Source organism: Spermophilus citellus (genome assembly GCF_964194105.1).
Source record: "Spermophilus citellus genome assembly, chromosome: 17".
NCBI lineage: Eukaryota > Metazoa > Chordata > Mammalia > Rodentia > Sciuridae > Spermophilus > Spermophilus citellus.
The window spans coordinates 10,594,254-10,617,750 of record NC_138199.1 but is presented as its reverse complement, the minus strand read 5'-3'; the positions used below and the strand labels follow the sequence as shown (position 1 = coordinate 10,617,750).

Sequence of the window (23,497 nt, the reverse complement as noted above, 5' to 3'; positions counted from 1 at the left end):
GGGATTATTTTTCCAGAGCTTTCACAACTGTGTCCACCTAACTTCACCAGGTGGACTGGTCCCTAATAATGGTCCTCAGCCTATGGGGGTGGCCTAGGCAGAGGAAAAACCCCAGAGGGGAGATCTTTGGAATTGCCCAACTCTACAAGCATTGAAAGACATTGCCCACTACACTTGTGGGAGCAAACATTAGAATTCTCACATTTCCGGGAGTTACTTGAGAGATTCTTAAACTGGAAAATAGTCCTTGTTAGAGCAATGCACAGATAGACCAGCTCTGCCCCACTTAGCTTGGTAGGGCAGGCTTGGAAACTGCCTTAGCGAAGAAAATGTCTGCATAGAGGAGCACAGGTATCCTGGCTCACAGCCCCCTCCCCATTGGAGAGCCAGGGCTGTAGTTTCTTGGGAACTGAAAGGAGCCCCAGGGTTTCTCCAAGGGAAAGGGCTCTCAGGCCAGATGGTAAGCCTGGGGCTCTCTGAAGCTCCCTCATCTTTGACATTCTGGCCTGAGGTCAGCTTGGGGAACACACAGAGTGAGAAGACCCCTGAGAGTTCCCAGCCTAGGAGAGAGAAAAGAATGTGGTCTTCATGCAAGAGAAGCTCCCATTTTTTGAGGGCTTATTGGTGCAGAGCATCTCCCATTTAATCCCCACCACCCTCCGGTGTGGCAGGTATTGATAAGAGACTTGTCATTTACACAAAGAAAGGTGGGCACCTCTCACTTCCTGACCCTTGTACTTCTTTTTAGAAAATGACTTTTAGTGGAGTTTTTCCTCATAGAAAGAAGCCAAAGAGGGAAGCAGAAATATGGCCCATGACCCCACTTCATAATCTCAGATAAACTTCACAAATACTACAAAAATAAACCTAACGAACATACTAGTTTAGGAAAATTAAGTAGTAAACAGTAATAAAAGACAAAGGGAGAGATCTCTCTCCTTTCATCCTTGTCTCTCTTCCCAAATTAAAAAAAAAAAAATTTAATAGTTTGTGTGCATGATTAGTTCCAGAAAAACATTCATTATATAAACCGTCTTCCTTGCAGCGTGCCTATAGATACTCTCTTTGTATGAATTTTTAAAAATTATTACTTATAAAAAAGGAACCAGACTGAAACATTGCTGTCCTTTATTGTTGTGTTGTTGTTTTTTACTATCTATATTTTGAAACTCTTCCCCAAACAGCATGTATAGCTCTGCGTCATACTTTTTTATAGCTGCATAGTCTTCCACCATTACAGTTTAGTCAGTTCCACATTGATTAAAAACTGTTTGCAGTCCATTCTGTACTATTTATCCTGGTTCATAAATATTGGAAAAATCTGAGTGCATCTTTGTAGGGAAAATTTCATGGCAGAGGGAAAATAAGTCAAGTAGGCATTACCCATTTATGCTTTCATGAGGGGTAATGAGAGTGTCCATTCCCTTGGCATTGAGGATGGTAGAACTCTTAGGTCTTGGCAAATGGTTGTTTTTTTTAGAAAAAAAGATCTCTATTTTGATTTGCATTTCTTTAATTTAGTAGTTAAGGTTGATAGACGTGTGTGTGTGTGTGTGTGTGTGCCTGAATTTTTTTTCCTTTCTTTTTTGGGGTAGGAGTGAGAGTAACTGCATATTCCTTTTTTTTTTTTAATATACTGTTTCCTGTTGGTGTGCATCTTTCTAGATTGATAAGCCTGAGCTTTTTGTAAGTAAAGGAGAAAGCCCTTTATCTCATGTGTTCAAAATCTGTCCCTAGGGTTTGTCTGGCTTCCGTCTGTTGTCTGCGGTATATCCTTCCATAGGGAGGCTTTGACCAGGCATGGGGCTTCAGGGCGGGCCTGGGCATCCTTCCAGATCACCCTGCTTCCCAGAGGCCAGTTCCAGGTGCATTCCAAGGTCGCACTGTGCATTTCAAGCGGGCTCTGAAGATGGAGAGCAGTTCTTCCCATCCCTGAAGCTGCTTTTGACTTTATTTCATCTCCATAGTGTATTTTTATTGCTCTGTTTGCACACCAGATTTCCCAGAGCTGCTCCAGCCTCATTTAACTTTGTGTCTGTCCATAAAGACAATTCATTAAATGCTTAAAAGCATGTCATCTAATTTACCAATCTTTTCTCAATGAATTTTTAGATTTCTGTGCTCCTTGAAGATCACAAATAAATGCCGTCATGGCTTTAGAAATTCTGTAGTTTTGCCTCTTGATTGACAGATTTCATCATCACCTAGTTTTATTATCCCCCACCCCCACCCCACAGTGGGGACTCAGGAATATTTTAGTCTCCAAGTTCTTAAAACTGAAGATTCTTTGTTAGCTTTATTCTTGAAGGGTAATTTGAGAATGAGTGAAAGCCTCAAGTAACACTTACTTAACCAAAAACAGTTGACCATTCTGTCCATCCATTCATCCATCCATCCTCTATCAATTCAGTATCTATCACATATCATCTCATTTTATGTTATAAACAAAAATAAAATAAACATTATTTAATAGTTGAAGCTGTCTCCAGCTATCCAGCATAAAAAAAATAGAATCCAGTAACTCCTATGTGTTCTTTCTGTCTTGTATTCTACCTCTGACCCATGGAAGTTATCTGTTATCTTGAAATCTATAGTTATTGGGTTTGCTGAACATCTTTCATTTGTATATTACTACCTATGTACATGTCCTTAAACAATAGAGTTATACTGCATATTTGAAAACTCGCCCTATCTCATACCACTCTATTTTTTTCTGCAGTTTGCTTTTATGTGCTCAACTTTATAGCTGAGAATCATCTCTGCTAATATTTAGAGCTCTGGTTCATTTCATTTCATTGCATTGCATTTCTCCAGTTGTACAGGATTGCATTATACAAGTAAGTATACTGCTGTTTATCACTTTTCTCTTGGAGTAGAGATTCTCCCTCCAGTTTGTCTCTATTAAAACCAGTGTCACACATGAACTTGCTGGTGCAAAGCTCTTTATGCACATGTGTGAGGATTGTCTAGGACATGTACCTACAGAAAGAATGGACAGTTCTTAACGTCCACGTTCAACTTCCTTACCCATTGCCCAATTTCTTTGCAAAACAGTTGTACCAATTTACATCCCCACCAGAAGGTACATGAACGAGACTTCCTGCTTATCCATGTCAGTAGTCTCAGGCATTTTAATTTTTGCCACTCTACTGGGTGTGAAATGACATCTCATTATGGTTTTAATTTGAATTTTCCTGATTACTTGTGAAATTGAACCCTACTCTATTGTATATTGGCCCATTGGGTTTTCTTTTCTGTGAGTTGCATATTTGTTTCTTTTGCTTATTTTCTCCTATTTGGATTGTTTTCTTGTTTATTAGTTGGGAGTTATTTATGCGTTCTGCATATTGATATAAATGTATTTTCTAGTCTTTGACTTAGTTTCACAATTGTTTTCGATGTATCATGGTTTAAAATTTCTCCAATGTTCCTTCTCTAGGTTGTACCTTTTGAATCTTATATCCTGCTCTGAGATCATTAATATATTTTCCTATGTTCCTTTCTACCATTTTTTTAGGGTTTGCTTTTATTTTGTATTTAGGTCTTTGGTCTTCCTTAAATTGACTTCTGTGTACATATTTTTGGGTATATTTCTGTGTGTATATATATGTAGGTATATTGTTCTACCTCTGTTTAGTGAAAAGCCTGGACATTTTTTTTAGTAGTTTTTCTATTGTTCCTTCTTTTCATTATTTCCAATGAATTTTGAGTAAGAAAAACAGAATAAAAACACTTTAATTCAAAATATTAGTGAACCCGTAAATAGCACTGACATTGCTATTCTAAACAATATGTAGTATGAGTTATATACATGTATGCGTGTGTATGTGTGTGTATACACTTGTCACTTGAGTTCTAGATAAGATTGTTCCTCAACCAGCACATCATCTTACTTGCAAGGAAATAAGTCTCAAAATGCTAAAGAAGGTTGCTTCATGTTTTGTAGGTTTCATATCTTAAGCAGTTGTCTTGAGATTTTTTTTTCTTCTTTATTTTTATCAGGACATGGTAGGTATGAAGTCCTTCTAATATACAGTCTGATATTTGATTCATTTTTTTTGGGGGGGGGGAAATCTAGAAGTTAAGTTGTCCAGCTGCTCAGAAAACACACACACACTATTAACTTTTAGTTACTGTTTCTGAACCATCCCTCCCGCCTCTCCTCTGGGAGTCTTACATTAAGTGGCTCCTGGGTCCTTTAGTCCGCAGGAACTTGCCTTCCCTCTCAATGTCCTTTCCCAGCACGTAGAACACGGTATGCTTCTCTCATTGGATGCTACATCACCAATTTCCTTCTGCATCCATTCTGTTGTCCGGGTCTGCAAATCCAGGCAAACAGTCCTGATTGGTTTGTTTCCCTCTCATGGTTGTTGATCTAATTTCACAGATGCACAACCCTGTTGAATCTCACAGAGAGCATCATTTAGATCGTATCTCATTCCCCCCCTTCCCATGGCTTGCATTAAATCTCCTGTACAGAGAAATTTTCCCCTCTGGTCACTTCCTTATCAGAGCCAACAGCACTGCACCACTCCAGGAGCTCAGCCTTGGACCTCTCTTGGCTTTAATCTGCCTCCTGCCCGAGGACAGTTGTCTCTTGTCCCTCTGACTTCTGGCTTCTGCTGAGACTTAGGAAGGGTATGGAATTCTGATGGGAGGTCAAGGCAGCTTGGGCAGTAAGTGAGCTAGAATAAAACCTATCTGGCTTTGGGGAGGGCTGTCAATGTGAAGGTCAGGATGCAGTGGCAGAACTGGAGGTAGAAACATCATTAGATGCTGCTTTGCACAGTTGGGTTCAGCAGGTGGTAGCAGTCATGCTCTGAAGCCCGAAACCACCCTAGTTTCTGGCATGGAGTTTGTATTTGTCTCTACTGTGATACAGAAAGTGCTCACACCACTTTACCGGGATGCTTCACAATGCTCTTGCTTTCTTTTACTTAGAGCTCTGTTGGATATATGGTTGTTTCTGTGTAATGGCAATTTGATCAAAGTCTGTACTCCTTTGTCCTCTGGCCCTGAGACTTGGCAGTTGGGCCGAGACTCAGGATTGTTGCTACGGGACAGAGAAGGGAATAGCTCTTTGTGGTAAAGCTAATGAATTCTGTGACACCCATTCATGCCATTTATACCAACCCATCAACTCCACGTATCACCAAGAAATAAAGATGACATTAACTCCTCTCTCTTTTGATTATACACCTGCATGGAGCTTCACTTTTTACTAAATCCTCTTTACTTCATAATTCCCTGGTTCATGAGAGGTACAGAGCATGTAAATAAATCATTGTTGACCTTGTCCATGGGTCCCGCCAAAAAAACTCACCTGTCACTAGCCCTAATATAGTGGTTCATGAAACACGGTCCTGGTACCAAATGGGCATCATCTGCATCACTTGAGAACTTGTTAGAAATGCTCCAATCTGGTAGACTGGGAATTCTGGGGCTTGAGCAGAGCAATCTAGGTCCCATCCAAGGGGATCTAGTGCATGCTCTAGTTTGAGAGCCACGCTCGGACAAATTGTCAAGCTGTCACTCTACATTTTCCACCTCAACCTCAAGGGCAGCTTTCTCAAAAAGTGTCCCAAGAGATGCAGTTGCAAAAAAAAAAAAAAAAAAAAAAAAAAAAAAAAAAAAAAAAAAGAAGGGCTCCAGAGAGAGTTCAGTGCTCATGGCCTTTGAAAAATTCTTAGACTTGGTTTTCAAGTAGCTCTTCATTTTGTTTAACTCAATATCTTTAAACCGATTTAAACATACATTTCTCTATTCCTGCCCCAGTGTCCTGGGTCCTGCCTCTATACCTCAGTATCTATTTCTCTTTCTTTTCTTCTGTTCCTCCCTACCTACCTACCTACTTCTTTCCTCCTTCCTTCCTTCCTTCCTTCCTTCCTTCCTTCCTTCCTTCCTTCCTTCTTTCCTTCCTCCTTCCTTCCTCCCCCTCCCTCCCTCTCTCTCTCTCTCTCTCTCTCTCTCTCTCTCTCTCTCTCTCTCTCTCTCTCTCTCTCCCCTCAAAACTTCCAGACTCAAAGCTCAAAACCTCTGAGTTTTCACTTCTATAGACTTGGGTGCTACCACATGGAATTCTCCTGAACTCACATCTCCACTACATGTCCTTACTACAGTCTTAGAGAAGAAACACTGGTCAGGCCATAGGGTTGAGGTTGTAGAAAGACTATGGACTTGGAAGGTAGTTAATCTTGGAAGAGATCCAGGATCTACCACTGACTGGCTCCCATTTTTCCCAGGGTTCTGGTGACACATAAACAAAGCTGGGTGTGCACAATAGAATGAGCATGGTATTGGGAGTCAGAGAAACTGGGTATGAGTGCTTGCTTGCTCAATCATCTACCAAGTTCAGCTCTTTGGTCTCAATTTCCCCATCCATTAAATGGGAAATAATAATAAACCACCTACCAGGCAGTATTGATGGAAATGTTCATAGTGTATGGAAAAGATCTTTGTAAACCGCAAAGTACTATAAAACATTGGCTAAATTATTATATATTTTAGAAGCTGTACCATCAAGAGCTCCATCCCTCTGTCTGGCCAACAAGTAGATGATCCAGAAACTTCAGTTCTTTTTCAAACAAACAGAGCCCCAAAGCATTAGAGCAATGCTTAGTCCTGAGGGACCTTGTTCCAGTTGACAGACAAGAATGATTTGTAAATAGCACAGGCCCTGTTTTATGTTCCATCTTCTTTGGTATTGATTTGTTTATCAAAAATGTTATTTATAAGAAGCACAGAAATATACCAGCCCCAATTCTGCGGGATGTATCACAGGTTCTGAATTAATGAGGTCTAAATTTATGAGAGTTTTGGGCTGGGGATAGAGCTCCGTGGTAGAGTGCTTGCCCAGCATGTGTAAGGCCCTGGGTTCCATCCACAGCATTGCACAAAACAAAACCGCAAACAAACAAAAACATAATTTATGAAAGTTCAGAGTTGTTCCTTCCGTTTCTCGCTGTTATTGGTGTGGTGGGGAGAGAGTGTTACACAAGCAGGGTCCCTGCATTCCCTGAGGTTGGGAGCACAACTTCCACACATCCCTTGACCTCTAGGGCAGATGCATTTCTCTGGGTACCGGAGTCATGCCTAGAGCTGTCACATGACATGGTTTGGGGTAGAAGTCTTTATCTCAGTTCTGACAACTCTTATGAAACTATATGCTGTGACCACAGAGATTTACAGTAAGAATGTTCTTTGTGAAAAGCTGCATGTCCTGAGGAATGAGGTAATTTATTTCAAAGTCCAGGGAACCAGTGGTGAATGCTCATGATACTCATGCTGCAGGACAAGCGTTGTGTGTGATTCCTGGACCAGCAACACTGACGTTAGCAGGGACCTTGATAGACATGCAAACTCTAATCCACATCTTCAGAATCAGGCCCCCACGATCTTTTTAAGCTTTCCTGTTTATTCTGATGTGGGCTTAGGTTTGAAATCTGGAATAAGAAGGGAGGAGTTGGGGCCAGACTCTACCCTCCAGAGGAAGAGCTTCAGACCTGTGCACATCAATAGTGGATGGTGTACCTATAGTGGTCCCAGTTAACCCACCCAAATAAACTCAGTTTAGGTTGTTTCTCCACTTATGCTAGGGCAGCGGTTGGTTCTCATTGCCTACAGTGAGGAGTTGGAAACCCATGAGTTAAAAATACCCCTGTCTAAGCCTTCACTCCCCACCATTGAATTAGACTCCCTGGGAGTTGGTCTGGGTATCTATATTTTTGAGAGCTTCCAAATAATTCCAATATGCACCCTTGGTTGAGATCTACTGATCTAGAGGGTACCCCGCTTAGAAAAATTGATTTGTTTTGTGTTTGCACTTCTCAGGAATTTTTCTGTTGGACATTTACTTTGCCTATTTAGATTATAAAAATTTCATATTCATTCTAGAAAAACTTGGAAAATATAGGCAAGTTGAACGGAGAAATAAATTAACACTCATGTTCTAACTATCCAAAGGCAGCTGACAATATCTTTGTGAGTTTTCTTTCAATCTTTTCAATTTTTTTTTGTGTGTGTGTGTGCGCAACTGGCTTGAATTTTTACAGCACTGTTATCACATTTAAAATCCCGTTTTCTATCCACTTTTTAACTTTATATCTTAAGTGGTTCCGCACATTATTATAATTAGAATTTTTCATACATGCTTTTGGTAATGTGAAAAGAAAAAAGACTTTTTCTCCATTTTTGCATGTACCTACTTCAGGATGGCAGTTAGAAAGTTCTTTCTTTCTTTACAATGCCTGTATTTCAAGAATATTATAAAAGCCTATTTTGAGTGTCCAGAAATAAAATATTAACTTCCTACTCTGAATTTGTTCTCCCACGGTGATTCCTCTGCCCTTGGCCTTTCTCCTACCCCCATCCTATAGGTAAGATGTCTGCATCTGGCTGATGGAAGATACAGTCTTATTGCAGAAATTAAAGAAAGGAAAACACATAAATATTTTCCCAGTGTTTTATAACCCCCATTCGACTTGCCAGTTTCAGCTGCTGTTAGATTTTTCTTAAGTTACCAGCCTGTAATCCCATAGGTTGTGTATGATTCATAAACATTCACAAACAGAGCGGTCCCCATCAGGCCCACTCCTGCATGCTTTGAAAGAAAGAAAATAAATGTACAAGGCAAGAAAGAGAAAGAAGGAAGGTGGGACAGGAACAGGATGTCCTTGACCTAGTCCAGTGGGCATTTTTTTTTTTTTACTATCATGGTACAAAAGTAACGCACATTCAGTAGAAACCACACTTTGCATTTTGAATTTTGATATATTTTCCTGGGCTAGCAATATGTTGTGATGCTAGGCATCGGGAGTGAGCCACAGCCGCCTGGTCAGCCATGGGATCGATCACAAGGGGAAAGAGCAGATCCTCAATCTGCTGTGTGGCTGAGCTACGTTCAGTCGGGTAGACATAGCAAACGAATTTTCATCATGGGACGTTTCAACTTGCCCTGGGTTTATCAAGAGGCAATCCTATTGTCAGTTGAGGAGCATCTCTAAAGAATGTTCTGGTGTTTTGTACTTGGTTAGAAATGCCAAAATCAATTCATGTGTCTCCTTTTTCCCTTCTCTGCTTTCAACATGATGTTATTCTTTGTTGAACAGTAACAAATATATACACATAAAGGTATCTATGTGTATATATGTATATGTATATATATAGAAATATATTCTCAGTAATATATATTGTATATATATTATATTTTTCCTTGAGTCCTTCTGCCTTCTGACTCAGCTGCTGATTTGAACCTAAGTGCACCATCACTCACTGCTGGTTGATGGAGCTGCCATTGTCTTCTGTTTTGATGTGGTGGATGCGTCAGGTAATTGTGCCCCATCTTCTTGCAGGGCATTATGGGAAGGATGCTTACCGAAGTGGAGGACCCGATCTCCATAACTTCATCTCATCTGGATTTGTCACATTAGGAAGAGGACACACGAAGGGTACAGTGGAAACCATTTTTTACTAAAAATACAGAGGTTGCCTAGGGAACCCCGGTCTGAAAATTGGAAGATGGTTTGGAGGCCAGAGGCTTGGTCCAAGACAGGAAGGAGTAAGTGGGGTGGTTCCATGGCAGCTTGTCCTGGGGACATGTGTGGCTTCCGACAGGAGTAACCAGGAGGTCACAGGTGTGACTTTAGAGGTCAATAGACTTCCGAGAGACATCCATCCTGTTCTGCCCATGGCGGGGAAACAGGACTGAGATGCTCATGGCTCCCCATGGGAAGGGACCACAAACAGCGTGGTGGAAACACTACCAATGGATGTGGTAGCATTTGCCAAGTGTATGTTTGCCTCTCGGGGCGGTTATCCCCCTTCTACTCGAAAGTCCCATTCTATACCCTGATGTCAATGTCCTGTACTGTGGGTTTCTAAGCCAGCGTGCATGTGGAGAGTTTCAGCATCCTAAGTGTGTTTCTGTAAAACTCTATGATGTGGACCCAAAGCTAGAGGTGGCGCAGACCTTCCTGCTGCAAGATGAAAGCTCACCTAGCGTTCTGTGAGCTGCTTTAAGACCTAGCTGACAGCTTGCAGAGCATCTGGGCAGGGGGTCTGGAATCCTCCTCCACTCTCTCTTTTGTTTAAACAAGCGTCCTACTAGTGTTGTGAGCATTCTGTCACCTCAAGAGTAACTGGATCACTAACTCCTTGATTACCTTCCCAACACCTGTGTGCTGTTATCCACCAAATGTGAATCCTGTTGTCCGGGAAGTATATCCCTGTCTTCCTCTGAAATATGTGTCTGTTCCCAGTGTGAGTGAACAAGGAACTTTGCAATATTTTCTTACATTCCATGCATCTACTTTTTAAATCCTTCTGTGATGTTTGTTCATCCTATAGAGAAAAACAAATCTGTATCTGTGTATGTACTTTCTGTTGTGTCTATTTGTGTCTAAATAAAGTTTATTAAGGATACAGGTGGCATTTCTGGCTACAAAAAGTTGCAGAATTAAATTGGGACCAACCAAGGGAAACGGGCTGCACGGTTAACCACTGGGAAATACAATCTTAGAGACACTCGGATCAACTCGAACCTGGGATTGCAAGCCCCCATGTTACTTGCTTCATAATAATTACCCATTGCTGTGAAACAGATCACTCTAAAACTTAGCATCTTAAAACAATAATAAATATTTATTACCTCCTATAGTTTCTATGGGTTGGAAATGTGGGTGCTTCTGAATTGAGGGGAGTGTCTCTCCTGAATTTGCGATCACAGTGTCACAGTGTCCGGCGGGGTTGCATCATCTGAAGGCTTGACTAGAGCTAGTGTATGTGATTCCAAGATGGGTCACTCACATGGTGTTGGTCATCGGCAGGGGGCCTCTGCCTCCATCCCTCCCTGTGACATTCATCTCCCTGGGTTACTTGAGTGTTTTCCGTGGTATAGTGGCTGGGTGATCAAAGAAAGAGAAAGTCACATGCCACAATGTCTTTCATGACCAAGCCATTATTTCACAGTATCTGACAGGTTACACAAGCCAGCTCCCTTCAGGATGGGAGGTAGCTCTACAGGGACAGGGACAAGAACATCAAGAGCTGACAAACACTGGGGCCATTTTGGAGGTGGGCTTTCTCATACCTACAAATCATGGGGTGGAGCTACAAATCTGGATTTTTCAAACAGAACCCGGCAACTCTTACCAAGACCTCTCAACTGCCCTGTTCCCCACCCTTATCCCTACCCCTTATAGGTGGTTCACCCTGAAACATCAAACGCTCCAAGCAATAGAACTCTTTATATTTGATAAATATTTAAGAGGTCTACTGTGTGCTAAGGAATAATCAAAAGTAAACAACATAGAATCCATCCTTATGGAGAACTCACATTTCATTGGGAGATACTGACAAAATAAATTCTTGACAGTAAGTGCAAGGAGAAGAACTAAAGCTGGTAAGATTATAGGGAGTGCTGTGGTGGAGAGCTACTCTGGACAGATAAGGGGATCATTGAACGGAGACCTGCAGAGACCGGTCACAGGCAACAGAAAGGCTTGAGGTAGAAACTTTCTTGTTGTGTGAAGAAATACAAAGGGGGTCCACGTGCATTAAGCAGGTGCTGGGGCTGCCCTGAGGTTACCTGGGAGATGGAGACAAGGAGAGAATGTGAGAAGCTGCTGATCTATGAGAACCTTTGCAGATCCCACAGAAGGATCCTGAGCAGATCCCTTTTCCTGTTTAGATGATAATCCATGGAGATGAGGCTGGATATGGCCAGTCCTGCTCCCCAGCCTGATGCTCCATGGGATCTGAGGCAGAAAATAAGGGGGAGGAGTAAATGGTAAGAAAGGGATAAGGACATTGAAGCGGGTGATGAGATCAAAGCTGGCAAAGCGACAATCCTGATGGCAATTTGGGAATCTCACCGAGCACAGGGAGTTCAGGGTGGCCCTGTGGCAGTCTAAACCCACAGATCTGAGCAGAGGCAGCAGCAGAGTTGGGGGAGTCCCAGAGGCTGACCCAGTGGTACCTACCTTATGACTGACTCCCTGAGAAGGGAATGAAGCCAGGAATTGATTTGAATATTTGGACAATGTAAAGATATACAATGATAATTCTGGGTGAAGGTTTCTAGCAGGAGTTAGAGGGAAAGGGCAGGAGGATGCAAGTCTGAAAGGTTTGGGGCCAGATTGGGGGAATGCTAGAGTGCAGGATTTCTGAGGTGGTGCAGTTTTGGGTGATGAGAAAGGCAGAGGATAACTGTGGTTAAACACATGGAAAAGTTCACTGAAGCTTAGTTCAGGAACCTCCTTCAGCTTCTTCTGGTTCCACTGCCCTGTGACATTCTACCCAGCACTCTCCTAGAGGTCTGGCCTCACACTTGTCTTCCCACACACCTTCCCCAGCCCATCTGCTGGTCTGATCTACTTGTATCCCTGAAGCCATGTTCCTGAGCTCCCACCAGCCCAGTTGACTGGGTGCTCTTGTGGTCTTATCTCAGACAGGGAAGAAGTCAGGTCTTCTCTTTAGAAAAGAAAGGAGGGATGTGGATGCACAGGCTTCTGTGGAACCACAGGCTGCCACCCCCATCTCAGGATTTGAGCAAGAACCCTCCGACCATCAGTAGATTGTAGCAAGGAGATCCCTGAGTCATTCCACTAAAGGAATCCAGCTTGGAGATTTTCAGTCCGGGGAGCCAAGAGAGTGAGTGGGTTGGACTATACTAAGGTATTTGAAGGCTGGACTCCAGAGAAAGCATAGAGCTCAGAAGGCGTCCTATCTCCATGGTAACAGGGAGGCCTGCAGTACAGCTAGAGAGAGAGAGAGAGGGAGAGGGCTGGACCTGTTTTTTTGCCAGAGAATGGTCTCTGTGAGGCTTCACTTCCGGGGGGCATTCTTTCCTGTCCCTAAGGGAGGGGTGGGCGGAAGGAGTGGGAGCCGAGCAGGGAGGAAGCTTTCATTCACAGTTGAGGGCACCGAAGCTCTAAGCCATCGACTGGTGGTTTGGTCTGTGCACGTGGGACAGCTCCCTTGTGTACTCTCGGCTTGTTCACTGCTGATTAATGTCGGAATACTGAGCACTAGTCATTAACTTGGTGTGCTCAGCTTTTATTCAGTGGTGTTTCACATGATCCCTGGCCAGCACACAGAGCTGTCCCTAAGTATTGCCCTTATGAAAATATGTGGCATCAGTATGGTTTCATGTTTTGTTAAAAATTGAGTCAACCTTGTATGGGGCCTGATTGCTTTGTTCGCAAGGATGGAGCTGCATGAATGGTGAATTCCACCTACACCCAGTGGATCCATCTCCTGATATAACTTCTATTCAAACAAAATAAAGAGAATTAAGGCAAAACAAAACCCAGTGCAATACCTTTGAGATCTTTCAAAGTTGGATACCTCTGTTTGCAAGCTCAGCCATTTTGCTTAAAGGCCACTATTCCACAAAAGTCCTGTTTCCATATGGCTTCGGTTAACAAGAATACGCATGACCCTTCAGAAATCTGAAAGGATGCTCTGACTCTCCTCCATCCTGCTCAGCACTCTGTTCCCACCAAGGTTACTTTCAGCAACAATTAAACCATAGCGTCCTGGATCCACTTCCCAAACTACTCATGAAATTCACCTCTAAATCAGCACCACCCAGTTTATCTTTAGAGACCCATTTGAGGCAATAAGTCTTCCGCCTCATAAGTCAGTACAAGCTGACCAAAGAAATAAGCATCATTCCTCTTTGGCTTATCTCCTCATTCTAATAGAGTGTTTGGGTTGAATTGACACAGAGACTGTTGTCTTCATGTGGCATCTAAGCTGTTAACCAACTTACACTACTTTAATAAATATGTCAAGAGAAAAATTTTCAAGAGAAAAATTTCCATGCAGCAGGCCCTATGCTGAGCCCTAGCCCATGCATGTCCCTGTTGAATGCTTCTCTATGGATCTGCTCCCATTGGACCATGCAGGTGCTGGACCAGTCTACTGGTACAATCTGCTGGGCTGATGTAAGAAGAAAGGTAGTGTAGGACAAAAGATGCGCAAGTCAGGATGCACTGCAAGTCTCCGTGCTTTGGGAAGTTCAGCTCTTCCTTGTAAAGTGCATGTATATTCAGCTTAGGAGGAGTAACCTGGGTACAGCTAAATTTCCCATGACCCTCAGCATTGAGAAAAGAGACAAGACTTTCTGTACCTTGGTATCATCAGTGCATCCTTTATAAGCCTCAGTGCCACCAACCTGACTCTCTATCAGGCAAGAGGGGAAAATCATATGAGGCTTTTCACCCTGAGTATTGGTGCTGTCTTTCAAATCTCTTTGGGAGAGGACAGAGGATTAAGTTCTGTTTTCATAGAGGCTGGCTTGCCCAGCCAGAGGTCTAACATTTCTGTGCTCTTGTTCTTCTTGTTTTTTCCCCCCCAATCCTTTTTTAGTGCCAGATCTGAGCTCTCTCTTACCATGACCTTTGGCTCAAGTTAGCTGTAGGAGCAAGTTTGTGGCCAGTACAATCTCTCTTCCTGGCACTGACCAGTCATCCAAGTTGGGAATCTCCTCTCCCAAGGAGCCAACCTTGGCATTTACTCCCCTCATTTTCTTCCCACTGCCAAGAGTCTCAAACACCCTTAGCTTTGGGACTCAGTCAAGTCACAGGAAAATGTAGAAATAGGAGCTTTATGTTACCAAGGGTCTATGTGGACCTCTACATCAACAGTTACCAGAATTCCATGGGGTCCTAGAAGTGGGGCATAAGTCTGGTATTGTTAGGAAATCATCATCTAGAACACAATCATGCTATTCTGGGGCTCTGCTCTTACACTGATTATTAACAGGGCAGAATAAAGAATTCCAGTCTTTCCTGCCCAGAATCATGACCTCAGCCTCAGTCTTATTCTCCTCCAAATATGGATATAAATTCCCCTTATTAGATCATTGTGAAAGAAAAACAAATGGCAAAAAGAAGAGAGTCATTGGGGAGCAGACATGGTCAACTCCTAGCTCCTCCATTTGCTATGTGACCTTGACCTCTATGACTTTCTTCTATAAGCTAAGATCATATGTACCAGTTACCTCTCAGAGCTGCTGTGGAGATTCTAGAGAAACACATGCACCAGATCTCTAAGCACTCAGGCAAGGTAGTCTTTCTTTTGTTCTAGCTTCAGAGTGAAACAGAATAAAAAAACTAGATCCAGCAGCAAGGGCTGCTGGGCAGCTAGTTAGAAATGCATACTTTCAGGCTGTACCCCAAATCAACTGAATCACCATCAGTTAACAAGATCTCCAGGAAATTCATAAATACACATTAAAATTTGAGAAGCATTGATATAATTTTTTTTAAAAAAAAATTTTGGATAAGGTCCTCTCAATGGTCTCCAAGGTCACCTCCATTTCCGAGATTCATTTACCATCCTCATGGAAAGCAGGTTCTCCTGTAGCTAAGAAGAGAAATACCTGAGCTCAGAGGGGTGATACAAAGAGACCAGAGTTAGGACTCTGGTGTCCTGTCCAAGATGGAGAACCAAACAAAAATGGTAGCACAGACACAGGCATTTTCCCATTTCCACAAAATAAAATATTGGTTGAGTTAAGATAAGCAAGACAACATCTGTCTTCCAGAAGCTGGGTGGTCTGATTCCTGTCAAGTGAATGGGAAGTTCCATGCAGTAGATCCAGAGATGCGCTGAAGGGGTTTAAAGGAAGGAAACATGGCCACTGAATGAGGATGTTCCTACATGGCTTCCTACAGAAGATAGGAGTTGAGATGTTCCTAGAATAGCAGGAAAGTGACCAGAGCCCAGGCACCTGTAGTGAGTCCACAGGAAATGGACTTAGAAAGGTAGGTTGGAGATAGTGTCCCAAATCCTCCCGAGCACAAAATATAGGTTGAGTTAAAACTAATGGCAGAGACTAGGGAGAGAAGGGAGGAGGAAGTGATGGGAAGATGTTGATCAATGGGTGCTAAATTGCAGCTGGGTGGGATTAATAAATTCTGGGGTGCTGTTGCACAGTCAGGTGACTATAGATAATCCCAATATGCTGCACATGTCAAAGAGCTGGAAGAAACCATAAAGCAATGATAAATGTCTGAGGAGACAGATGTGTTTATCCTGATTTGAACATTACCCAATGTCATGGTACCCTACTAATATGTGCAGTTTTGTGTTTTTATATATTGGTTGAGGAATATTTTTAATTAAAAAAAAAATTCCAATTGTTTAGCCCTACCATACCATCTTCTTTCTTTCTAACTCTTCTGCTTTACAGAACAAAACTAAGAAGCAAAGTAAACACATGAAAAGCAGGTCTCTGTGTGTGGCTGACTCTGAGGGCAGACAGGGACACAGCAAACTGATCTTCAGCTCCCTTGGCCTCTGTTCCTCTTGCATGAATTGGGCGGGGGGTGGAGAGGTTGGATGGGGAGGTGGCTGGGGCTGCAGAGCTGGATGCAGTTGCATGAGCTCAGGGTGTCAGTGCCCTGTGGACGCTCAATCATGGCCTAGGTTGCAAATGTCTCATTGTGTCCGTTTCCTCATGCAAGTCAGAGCACTGATAAAACGTTTCCTTATTTGATATTCTGGGATCATTTCAAGATAAGGCACCTCCTGAACATAGAATTACTGCATAGAATAAAGCAGGGAGTTTTTTTCTCTCGGAGGTGACCTTTTGGGTTTGAGTACCCCATGTGTTCCCGGGGTGGCCTATTTGCCTGCACTTCAAAGTATCAGCAAGAAGACCCTCTTAATATGATCACAGTGATGGAGAGAGATGATTTCCCCCGAGGTTAACAGCGTTTTGTTCATAGTTCACACCTGAAGGCCCTTCCACCAGCAATTCATAAATGTGCAGTCTGGCTTCAGAGGGGCCAGCGCTTATAAAGTATTCATTCCTTGAATAGGATGAATGCTGGAACCTTGTTCTCTTCATCTGCTTCCCAGTGAATCATTTTTGCTTTTGCCCTGGGGGAACAATTCTGAGGGAGCATAATGGTTTTCTGGTTTTTTACTAAGAGCAATTGAACGCGTATGCCTGAATGCATTCAGCTTCAATATCCAGGGCCGTGGCACAGACTGGAGTGTGGCAGATTCCTCCGAAGCTCCTGCTTGTGCAGATGAAGATGTGGGTCCCAGAGCAAGAAAAGAAGGGGGAGTCAAAAAATGTGGACCACAGGGCAATGAGGGAGTGGAACCTTAGCCAGAATCCAGGTGGCTTAGAACTGAGGGAGTCACAGTCTTTGGCAGTCCTGGGCAAGAGTGGTGGTAATTCTAGGAGTAGAATAAGCAGTTTTCTTGTCCCGTTTTTGAATGTGAGTTGATGTGTTCTGGAGAGGCTTTTGAGCATTTGCCCCTCACCTTATTATTCTGCCCAAATTCTATCATTTGACCCTTTTCTTTTTTTTTAAATTTTATGTAGAGTCTACTTTTATTGCTCAAAGAAAATGATTGCCAATATTGTATATAACCACCAACTCCCAGATTTCTCAGCCAAGCTCCTCAATTCTCAGAATCTTGATTGACCAGGAAACTGTGCCTAAATGTTTTACCATCTGTTATGGTTTAGATATAAGGTGTCCAACAACAGCTCATGTGTGAGACAATGCAAGAGGGCTTAGAGGTGAATGATTGGGTTAGAAAGCCCTAACCTAATCAGTGCATTAATCCTCTGATAGTGATTAATTGAGTGGTAACTGTAGGCAGTTAGGTGTATCTGGAGGAGGTAGGGGTGTGCCTTTGGGGTACAATTTTTTTCTGTGGTGAAGGGAGTTCTCTCTCTCTCTCTCTCTCTCTCTCTCTTTCCCTCCCTCCCTCCCTCCTTCCTTCCCTCTCTCCCTCCCTCTCTCTCCTTTCTAGTGTGATGTCCTGAGCCACTTTCCTCTGTCACACTCTTCTATTATGAAGCTCTGCCTTATCTCAAGTCCAGAGCAATGAGCTGGGCATGGTGGTGGTGTGCACCTATAATCCCAGCTCCTTAGAAAGCTTTGAAGAGGGAGGGTGGCTTGAGCCAAGGACTTTAAGGCCAGCCTTGGTAACATGGTGAGATTCTCAGTTTAAAAACCGATGATAGTGGGGCTGGGGCTAGGGTTCAGTAGTAGCGCACTTGCCTGGCATGTGTGAGGCACTCGGTTTGATTCTCAGCACCACATATAAATAAATAAAGTAAATGACCCTTTTCTTTATGTCTGAAACATTTCTAGTTTTCATGAGACCTCTTTTAAGAAGTCCCCAAATTTATCAAGGTAGATTCTTCTGTGTGGTTGTAGATCTTTTTGCATGATTCAGAAGGCAGAGGTTTTAATGTGCACTGGCTCCTTAATCCTGGTGTGCTCTTCCCTCTGTGTTATCCACCCTACTAGCTACTCAGTTGCTCAAGCAGAACACCATATATTGAATACTAGCCTTGATGTCTGTCTCCCTTTACTCCCACACCCAAGTCCATCACCCTCCATTACTTTCCCTTGGATTTGTACACCATCTGTCCCCTCCTTAGCCCAGCATCCCAGGCTGTACCTCTCTTCCTTCTTATCCTACAACTCACAAAGACCTCCTACATGGGAATCTACTCTTACCTCCCACATCCAGTCAGAATGATCTAATTCACTCTACCGGGATTTAATCTGGCTTAATCCAGTTTACCTACCTACCTTAGAGCTCAGATCTGTTGTGACTCTCTATTTTACAGAACTTCAAATGCTGCCTGTTAGAATAAGAATCTTAAATATTAATTCCTTGGAAGAGTGGTGCCCGACATACCAGGTGGAGCAGTGAACATCTGTCATCCCACCTACTCAGGAGGGTGAGACAGATGAATCACAAATTGCAGACCAGCCTCAGCAACTTAGCAAGACTCTGTCTCAAAATTAAAAAAAAAAAAAATTAAAAGGGCTAGGGGTGTAGCTCAGTGGTAATCAGTGGGTTCAATCCCTAGTACTGAGAAAAATATCCTGGCTGAGTTCAAAACTCTTACGAGGTATTATGCACAAACTCTCCCTCTTTTCCCTGGTGGATAGCAACATAGCACTCAAGGCCCTAAGCCATCCAGCCCCTGCTTACTGATGGAGATTCTTTCTTGCTGACTGCATGCTTGCCAACATGGTCTCCCCTCCTTAGAACCTTTGCACAGGGCTCCTTCTGTCTGCAGTGACCTTCCCTGTTGGTTCTTACTCGACCACTACACCCATTGTTCAGGTCTCAGTTTGACTTTTTTCCATTTCTCCCATCTTACTTGGCCCTCATCTCAATTCATTCTGCATTGATGGGACAGCATGCCACAGATAGGGTTGTCTATAAATCATATTTAACTTCCCCGAGGCGGGGAAGTCCGAGATTGAGAAGAGCTACTGGCAAGGGCCCTCTTGCTGCACTATAACATGACAGAGGGCATCGCATGCGTGGTGAGAGAGCATGAGTGCACAAGGTGGGGTGCCAACTCACTCTTCATGAAGACACCACTGTCACAATAACAGTATCAATCCATTCTTGGGGGCAGAGCCTAAGAGCTGCACGCGTAGAGCTAGCTTAGTGTTTTTCCCTCTTAATGACTGTTTAATAATCCATCATATCATACCATCATTTATGCAGCCAGTGTTATATCCATGACTGATTTTTTGTCACTTATTTTTAAATGTTTTTTAGGAATAATTTTAGACATATAAAAGTTATGAAAACAGTGTGAATTGATTTCTGTATTCCCTTCAAATTTCCCAAATTTTAACATTTGATCACCTTTGCTTTATCATTTATCTTTGCTTATCTGTCTCTCTATTTATGTGTACATGCACATACAAAATAGATATGCATACAAACATTATATATATTATATATGTATATATATATATTTTTTTTCATGTATTTTTCCAAATACATAGGCATGTATAATTGTATGTCTAAAACACTAAAGGGAAGGTTGCCAATATAATGGCCCTTGATCCCTAAATACTTAAGTGTATTCTTCCTAAAATCAGAGACACTCCTTTTATAACCACAATACAATTATCAGAAAATTAACCCTGCTAGAATACCAGCATCTAATCTCTCTCTTTTATTTAAATGTACAATGAATATAAAAAGGAAAATGTTTTTCCTGGTCCAGGCTCCTATGTTTTGTGATTTATTAATATGTATTTAATTGTCTTTGTTGGAATTTATAAATACCATTCTCTACCATCTTAACCTCTAACTGGTTATGTTTGGGTATGTGAAGGCTATTGATTTCTGTGTGATAATTATTTATTTGGCTACCTAAGTGATTTCTTTTATTGTTTGTTATTTTTATCATTGGTGTTCTAGGTATACCATCATATCATAGGCACATAGAGGCAATTTTACTTCTTGATATTCTAATTAATTTTTTGCCTAATTCTTTGGCTGGATACTACCAGCACAGTGTTAAGGATTCATAGATATAAAGGGCATAGTTTGTTTCTGATAGTGTGAATACCTCAAGAGCTTTCCTAAGATACAGTCTCTAGAACTGAAATAGAGTAAGTGATGATAGATAGCTTGATAGACAGGCAGGCAGGCAGGCAGATAGATCTACAAATATGTAGATATAGATTAATTCATGTTAAAAATGTAATACTTAATTTCCATTTCTTGAGTTTTTTCCTTATTAATTTTTATTAATCAAAAATAGGTATTGAAAAGCTTTTTAAGCATCTGTGAAAATAATCATGGTTTTTCCCTTAGATCAACTAGCATGGTGGATAATACTAGTGGATTTTCTAACATTGACTCAGTTTTGCATTCCAAAAATAAATCCCACCTGGATATATTGCATGCTGCTTGTTAATATTTCATTCAGCGTGTATCAATATTAATGAACAATACTAGTCTATGGTTTTATTTCTTGTGATATTTTCATATGCTTAACATCAATGTTCTATTTGCTTTACTAAAAGAAATTAGGAATTTTCCTTCATTTTGGGTGCTGTGGAAACACAATGTTGAGGCTATCTGGTCTTTGGAGGTTGGAAATGATTCTCCTGTGAGAACATCAGTGAATACTGCTTTTCAAGAATAGTTTATTAATAACTTTTCTGTAAGGTGTGCATTTTTTGATATTTAACTAATTTTTAAATTTTAAATACTTAGGAATATTTTAATGTGAATTAAAATATTAAAAGTAGTTATCTTCATTCTTAACTTTTTATTGCTGTTTAGTTTCAAGTGTTTAGAACTTAATCTTTTTATCTAGTTCATTAGTTTTTAACAATGTTTAACTTATATTTTTTTGCTTATACAATAATCAATGTGTTTATCCTGTTTTTATTTCTGTGTCCGTTCTCCCTCCATTTTATTTTATTTTGGATCTTTTCTCCTTTGCCACATGTTGCATACGTATGCCAGTTATCTACTTTGTGAACCACTTCTGTTTTAACTTTTGATGTGTGTATGCACAGATATGTGCATACTAATATATCTAATCTATAGATTTTATTCAAATGTAAAAAGGAAAATGTTTTGCCACCTTTATGTTTTCTCTGAAGTCTGCCCAATGATCTCTCGGTTGGATGAAGTTAATCTGGTAGATTGCTCAAGAAAGGTTCATGGCTGTACGATTCTCTCTTGAACTGTTGTCCTGTAGACTTGACACTTGAAGGAAAGTTTGCCTGGTAATAAAATGCTAGGTTCACACTTTTCCTGACTCTTTTGAAAATTCTGCTCCCTAGTTGCTTTTTTTTTTACATAAGTCTGATGGCAGTTTAATTCTTCAGATCCTCAGAGCTTATAAATTATTTGATCTTCCTACTTAAAACTGCTGAGAATTATTTTCACCTTTAAAGTCTGTTAGTTTTACTAGGACATTGTCATGTAACCATTCCTAGGCCAGCTATCTATCTAAAGTTCCTCTTTCTGAGTCCTGATCCTTTTATTGAACTTCATTACGAAAGCTTTTTAGCAGAGCAGTGGCATTGGATGTGAGGGAAGGAAAGACCTACTTGCATTTTCTAAGGTGCATCTGCATCTTTCCCCAAAAACTCAACTGCTTGGGGGGGGGGGGTGAACATGAATTGACATTATTCTCCTCTATTACCCAAGCAGAAAACATGGACAACATTTTGCTTGACTCTTTCGATACGCATTCCTCCTCACTGTTGATCCTTATTCTGTTGACTCCCATTCAATGCATCCTCAGGTTCTTTTGCATCTGTCCCTTCCCTCAATGCAAACTTTTCCCAACTCATTTCCAGTTTAATTTAATAGCTGCCTACCTGGAGCTCCTGCCCCCACCCATTTGCTCTTCACTCTCTCACAGTCTTTTGCCAAGTTCATGTTCCTTCCATAGAGTTTCTAGCAAAGCCATCCCCCCTGCTCAGGATCCTAGAGTGTCTCCCAATTTCCCCAATTCCTACATTTCTTCCATTCCCTAGGCATGTTAGTTTCTCCACCTCTCCAGTCATTCTGACTATCTTCTCACTGGGTTCCAACCTCATATGGAGAGCCTTCCTTATATTCCTTACCTTTCATTGATTCTTTCTGCATCTATGAATCCTGAAATGTCTGGTTTCCCACATTTTTACTTACTTGAAATCCTTCTCCTGCTTTATGGCCCTATAGAAGTCTTACTTTTCTTCATGCACTTCAACCTCCAAGAGTTTTCCTCATCTGAGTCTTCAGGTATATCATTCTTTTATTATTATTATTATTATTATTATTATTTGACTTATAATACTATTTGTGCATATACATATGTCCTCTGTTTCTGGTGGGGTTGTTAGCTTTTTGTTGAGACTAGATTTATGGCCATGGTATGGAGCAGAGAGTCTTGATATTACCTGGGGGACCTCTGGATCTAGCTCTTTTTATAAGGCCCCAGACACTTAAAGGTTTAACACTGTCAGGAGTTTTCAGAACTTTTACAGGAGAGTTCAGAATAGATCATCTTAGACTTGAGTTTAAGAGGTCTATAGTCATTGTAACAGTAGGTGACGCTGGAATGACAGCAATAAAAAAAAATTGGTGACTGAACACCAACAAAGATTTATATATATTTGTTCCTCACACAACAGTTTACTGAAGGTTTGAACAATCCTTTAAAGCAAATATCCTCCATGGGGTGCCTCAGGAAATAAGACTAACAGGGGTTCCAGTATTCTGTGGCTGCACTGGGACAAGAAGTCGCTTTTGTTGACAAAACTGAGAAAGAAGAAAACTGGCCTGGCTTGGTGGCCCACACCTGTAATCCCAGCGGCTCGGGAGGCTGAGGCAGGAGGATGGGGAGTTCAAAGCCAGCCTTGGCAAAAGTGAGGTGCTAAGCAACTCAGCGAGACCCTGTCTCTAAGTTAAATATAAAATAGGGCTGGGGATGTGGCTCAGCGGTTGAGTGCCAAAAAGAAAAAAAAGGAAACCAGACTTTGGTTCTCCTGAGTACTTTGCCCTGAAATGACGATCACATCTAATCACATCAGTGAGTAAAGCAAGTTGCATCCCAAGCCTAAAACCAAGGAGAGGATGAATATGATCTTCCAGGGAGAAGTAATCTTTCCAGCCCTCCAAAAGAAGAAGAAAACAGGATATAATGGTAAACTCTAGTAATGTTTACTGTGGCCTGGAAATCCAAAGTAAT

The 23,497-nt window shown here is 41.6% G+C and overlaps 1 protein-coding gene across 4 annotated transcripts in view; it reads left to right on the top strand.

The window, feature by feature from the left end:
- The window catches only part of SHISA6 (shisa family member 6), a 297,653-nt gene that overhangs the window by 126,609 nt on the left and 147,547 nt on the right, over positions 1-23,497 (top strand). For 2 of the 4 annotated variants that reach the window (XM_081271165.1, XM_081271164.1), the window contains exon 3: positions 9,351-9,446. The exons of the other annotated variants lie outside the window; for them this stretch is intronic. In XM_081271165.1, coding sequence (XP_081127291.1) covers positions 9,351-9,446 — 96 coding nt within the window. The remainder of the gene's footprint in view (positions 1-9,350; positions 9,447-23,497) is intronic. 4 annotated transcript variants of the gene reach the window in all.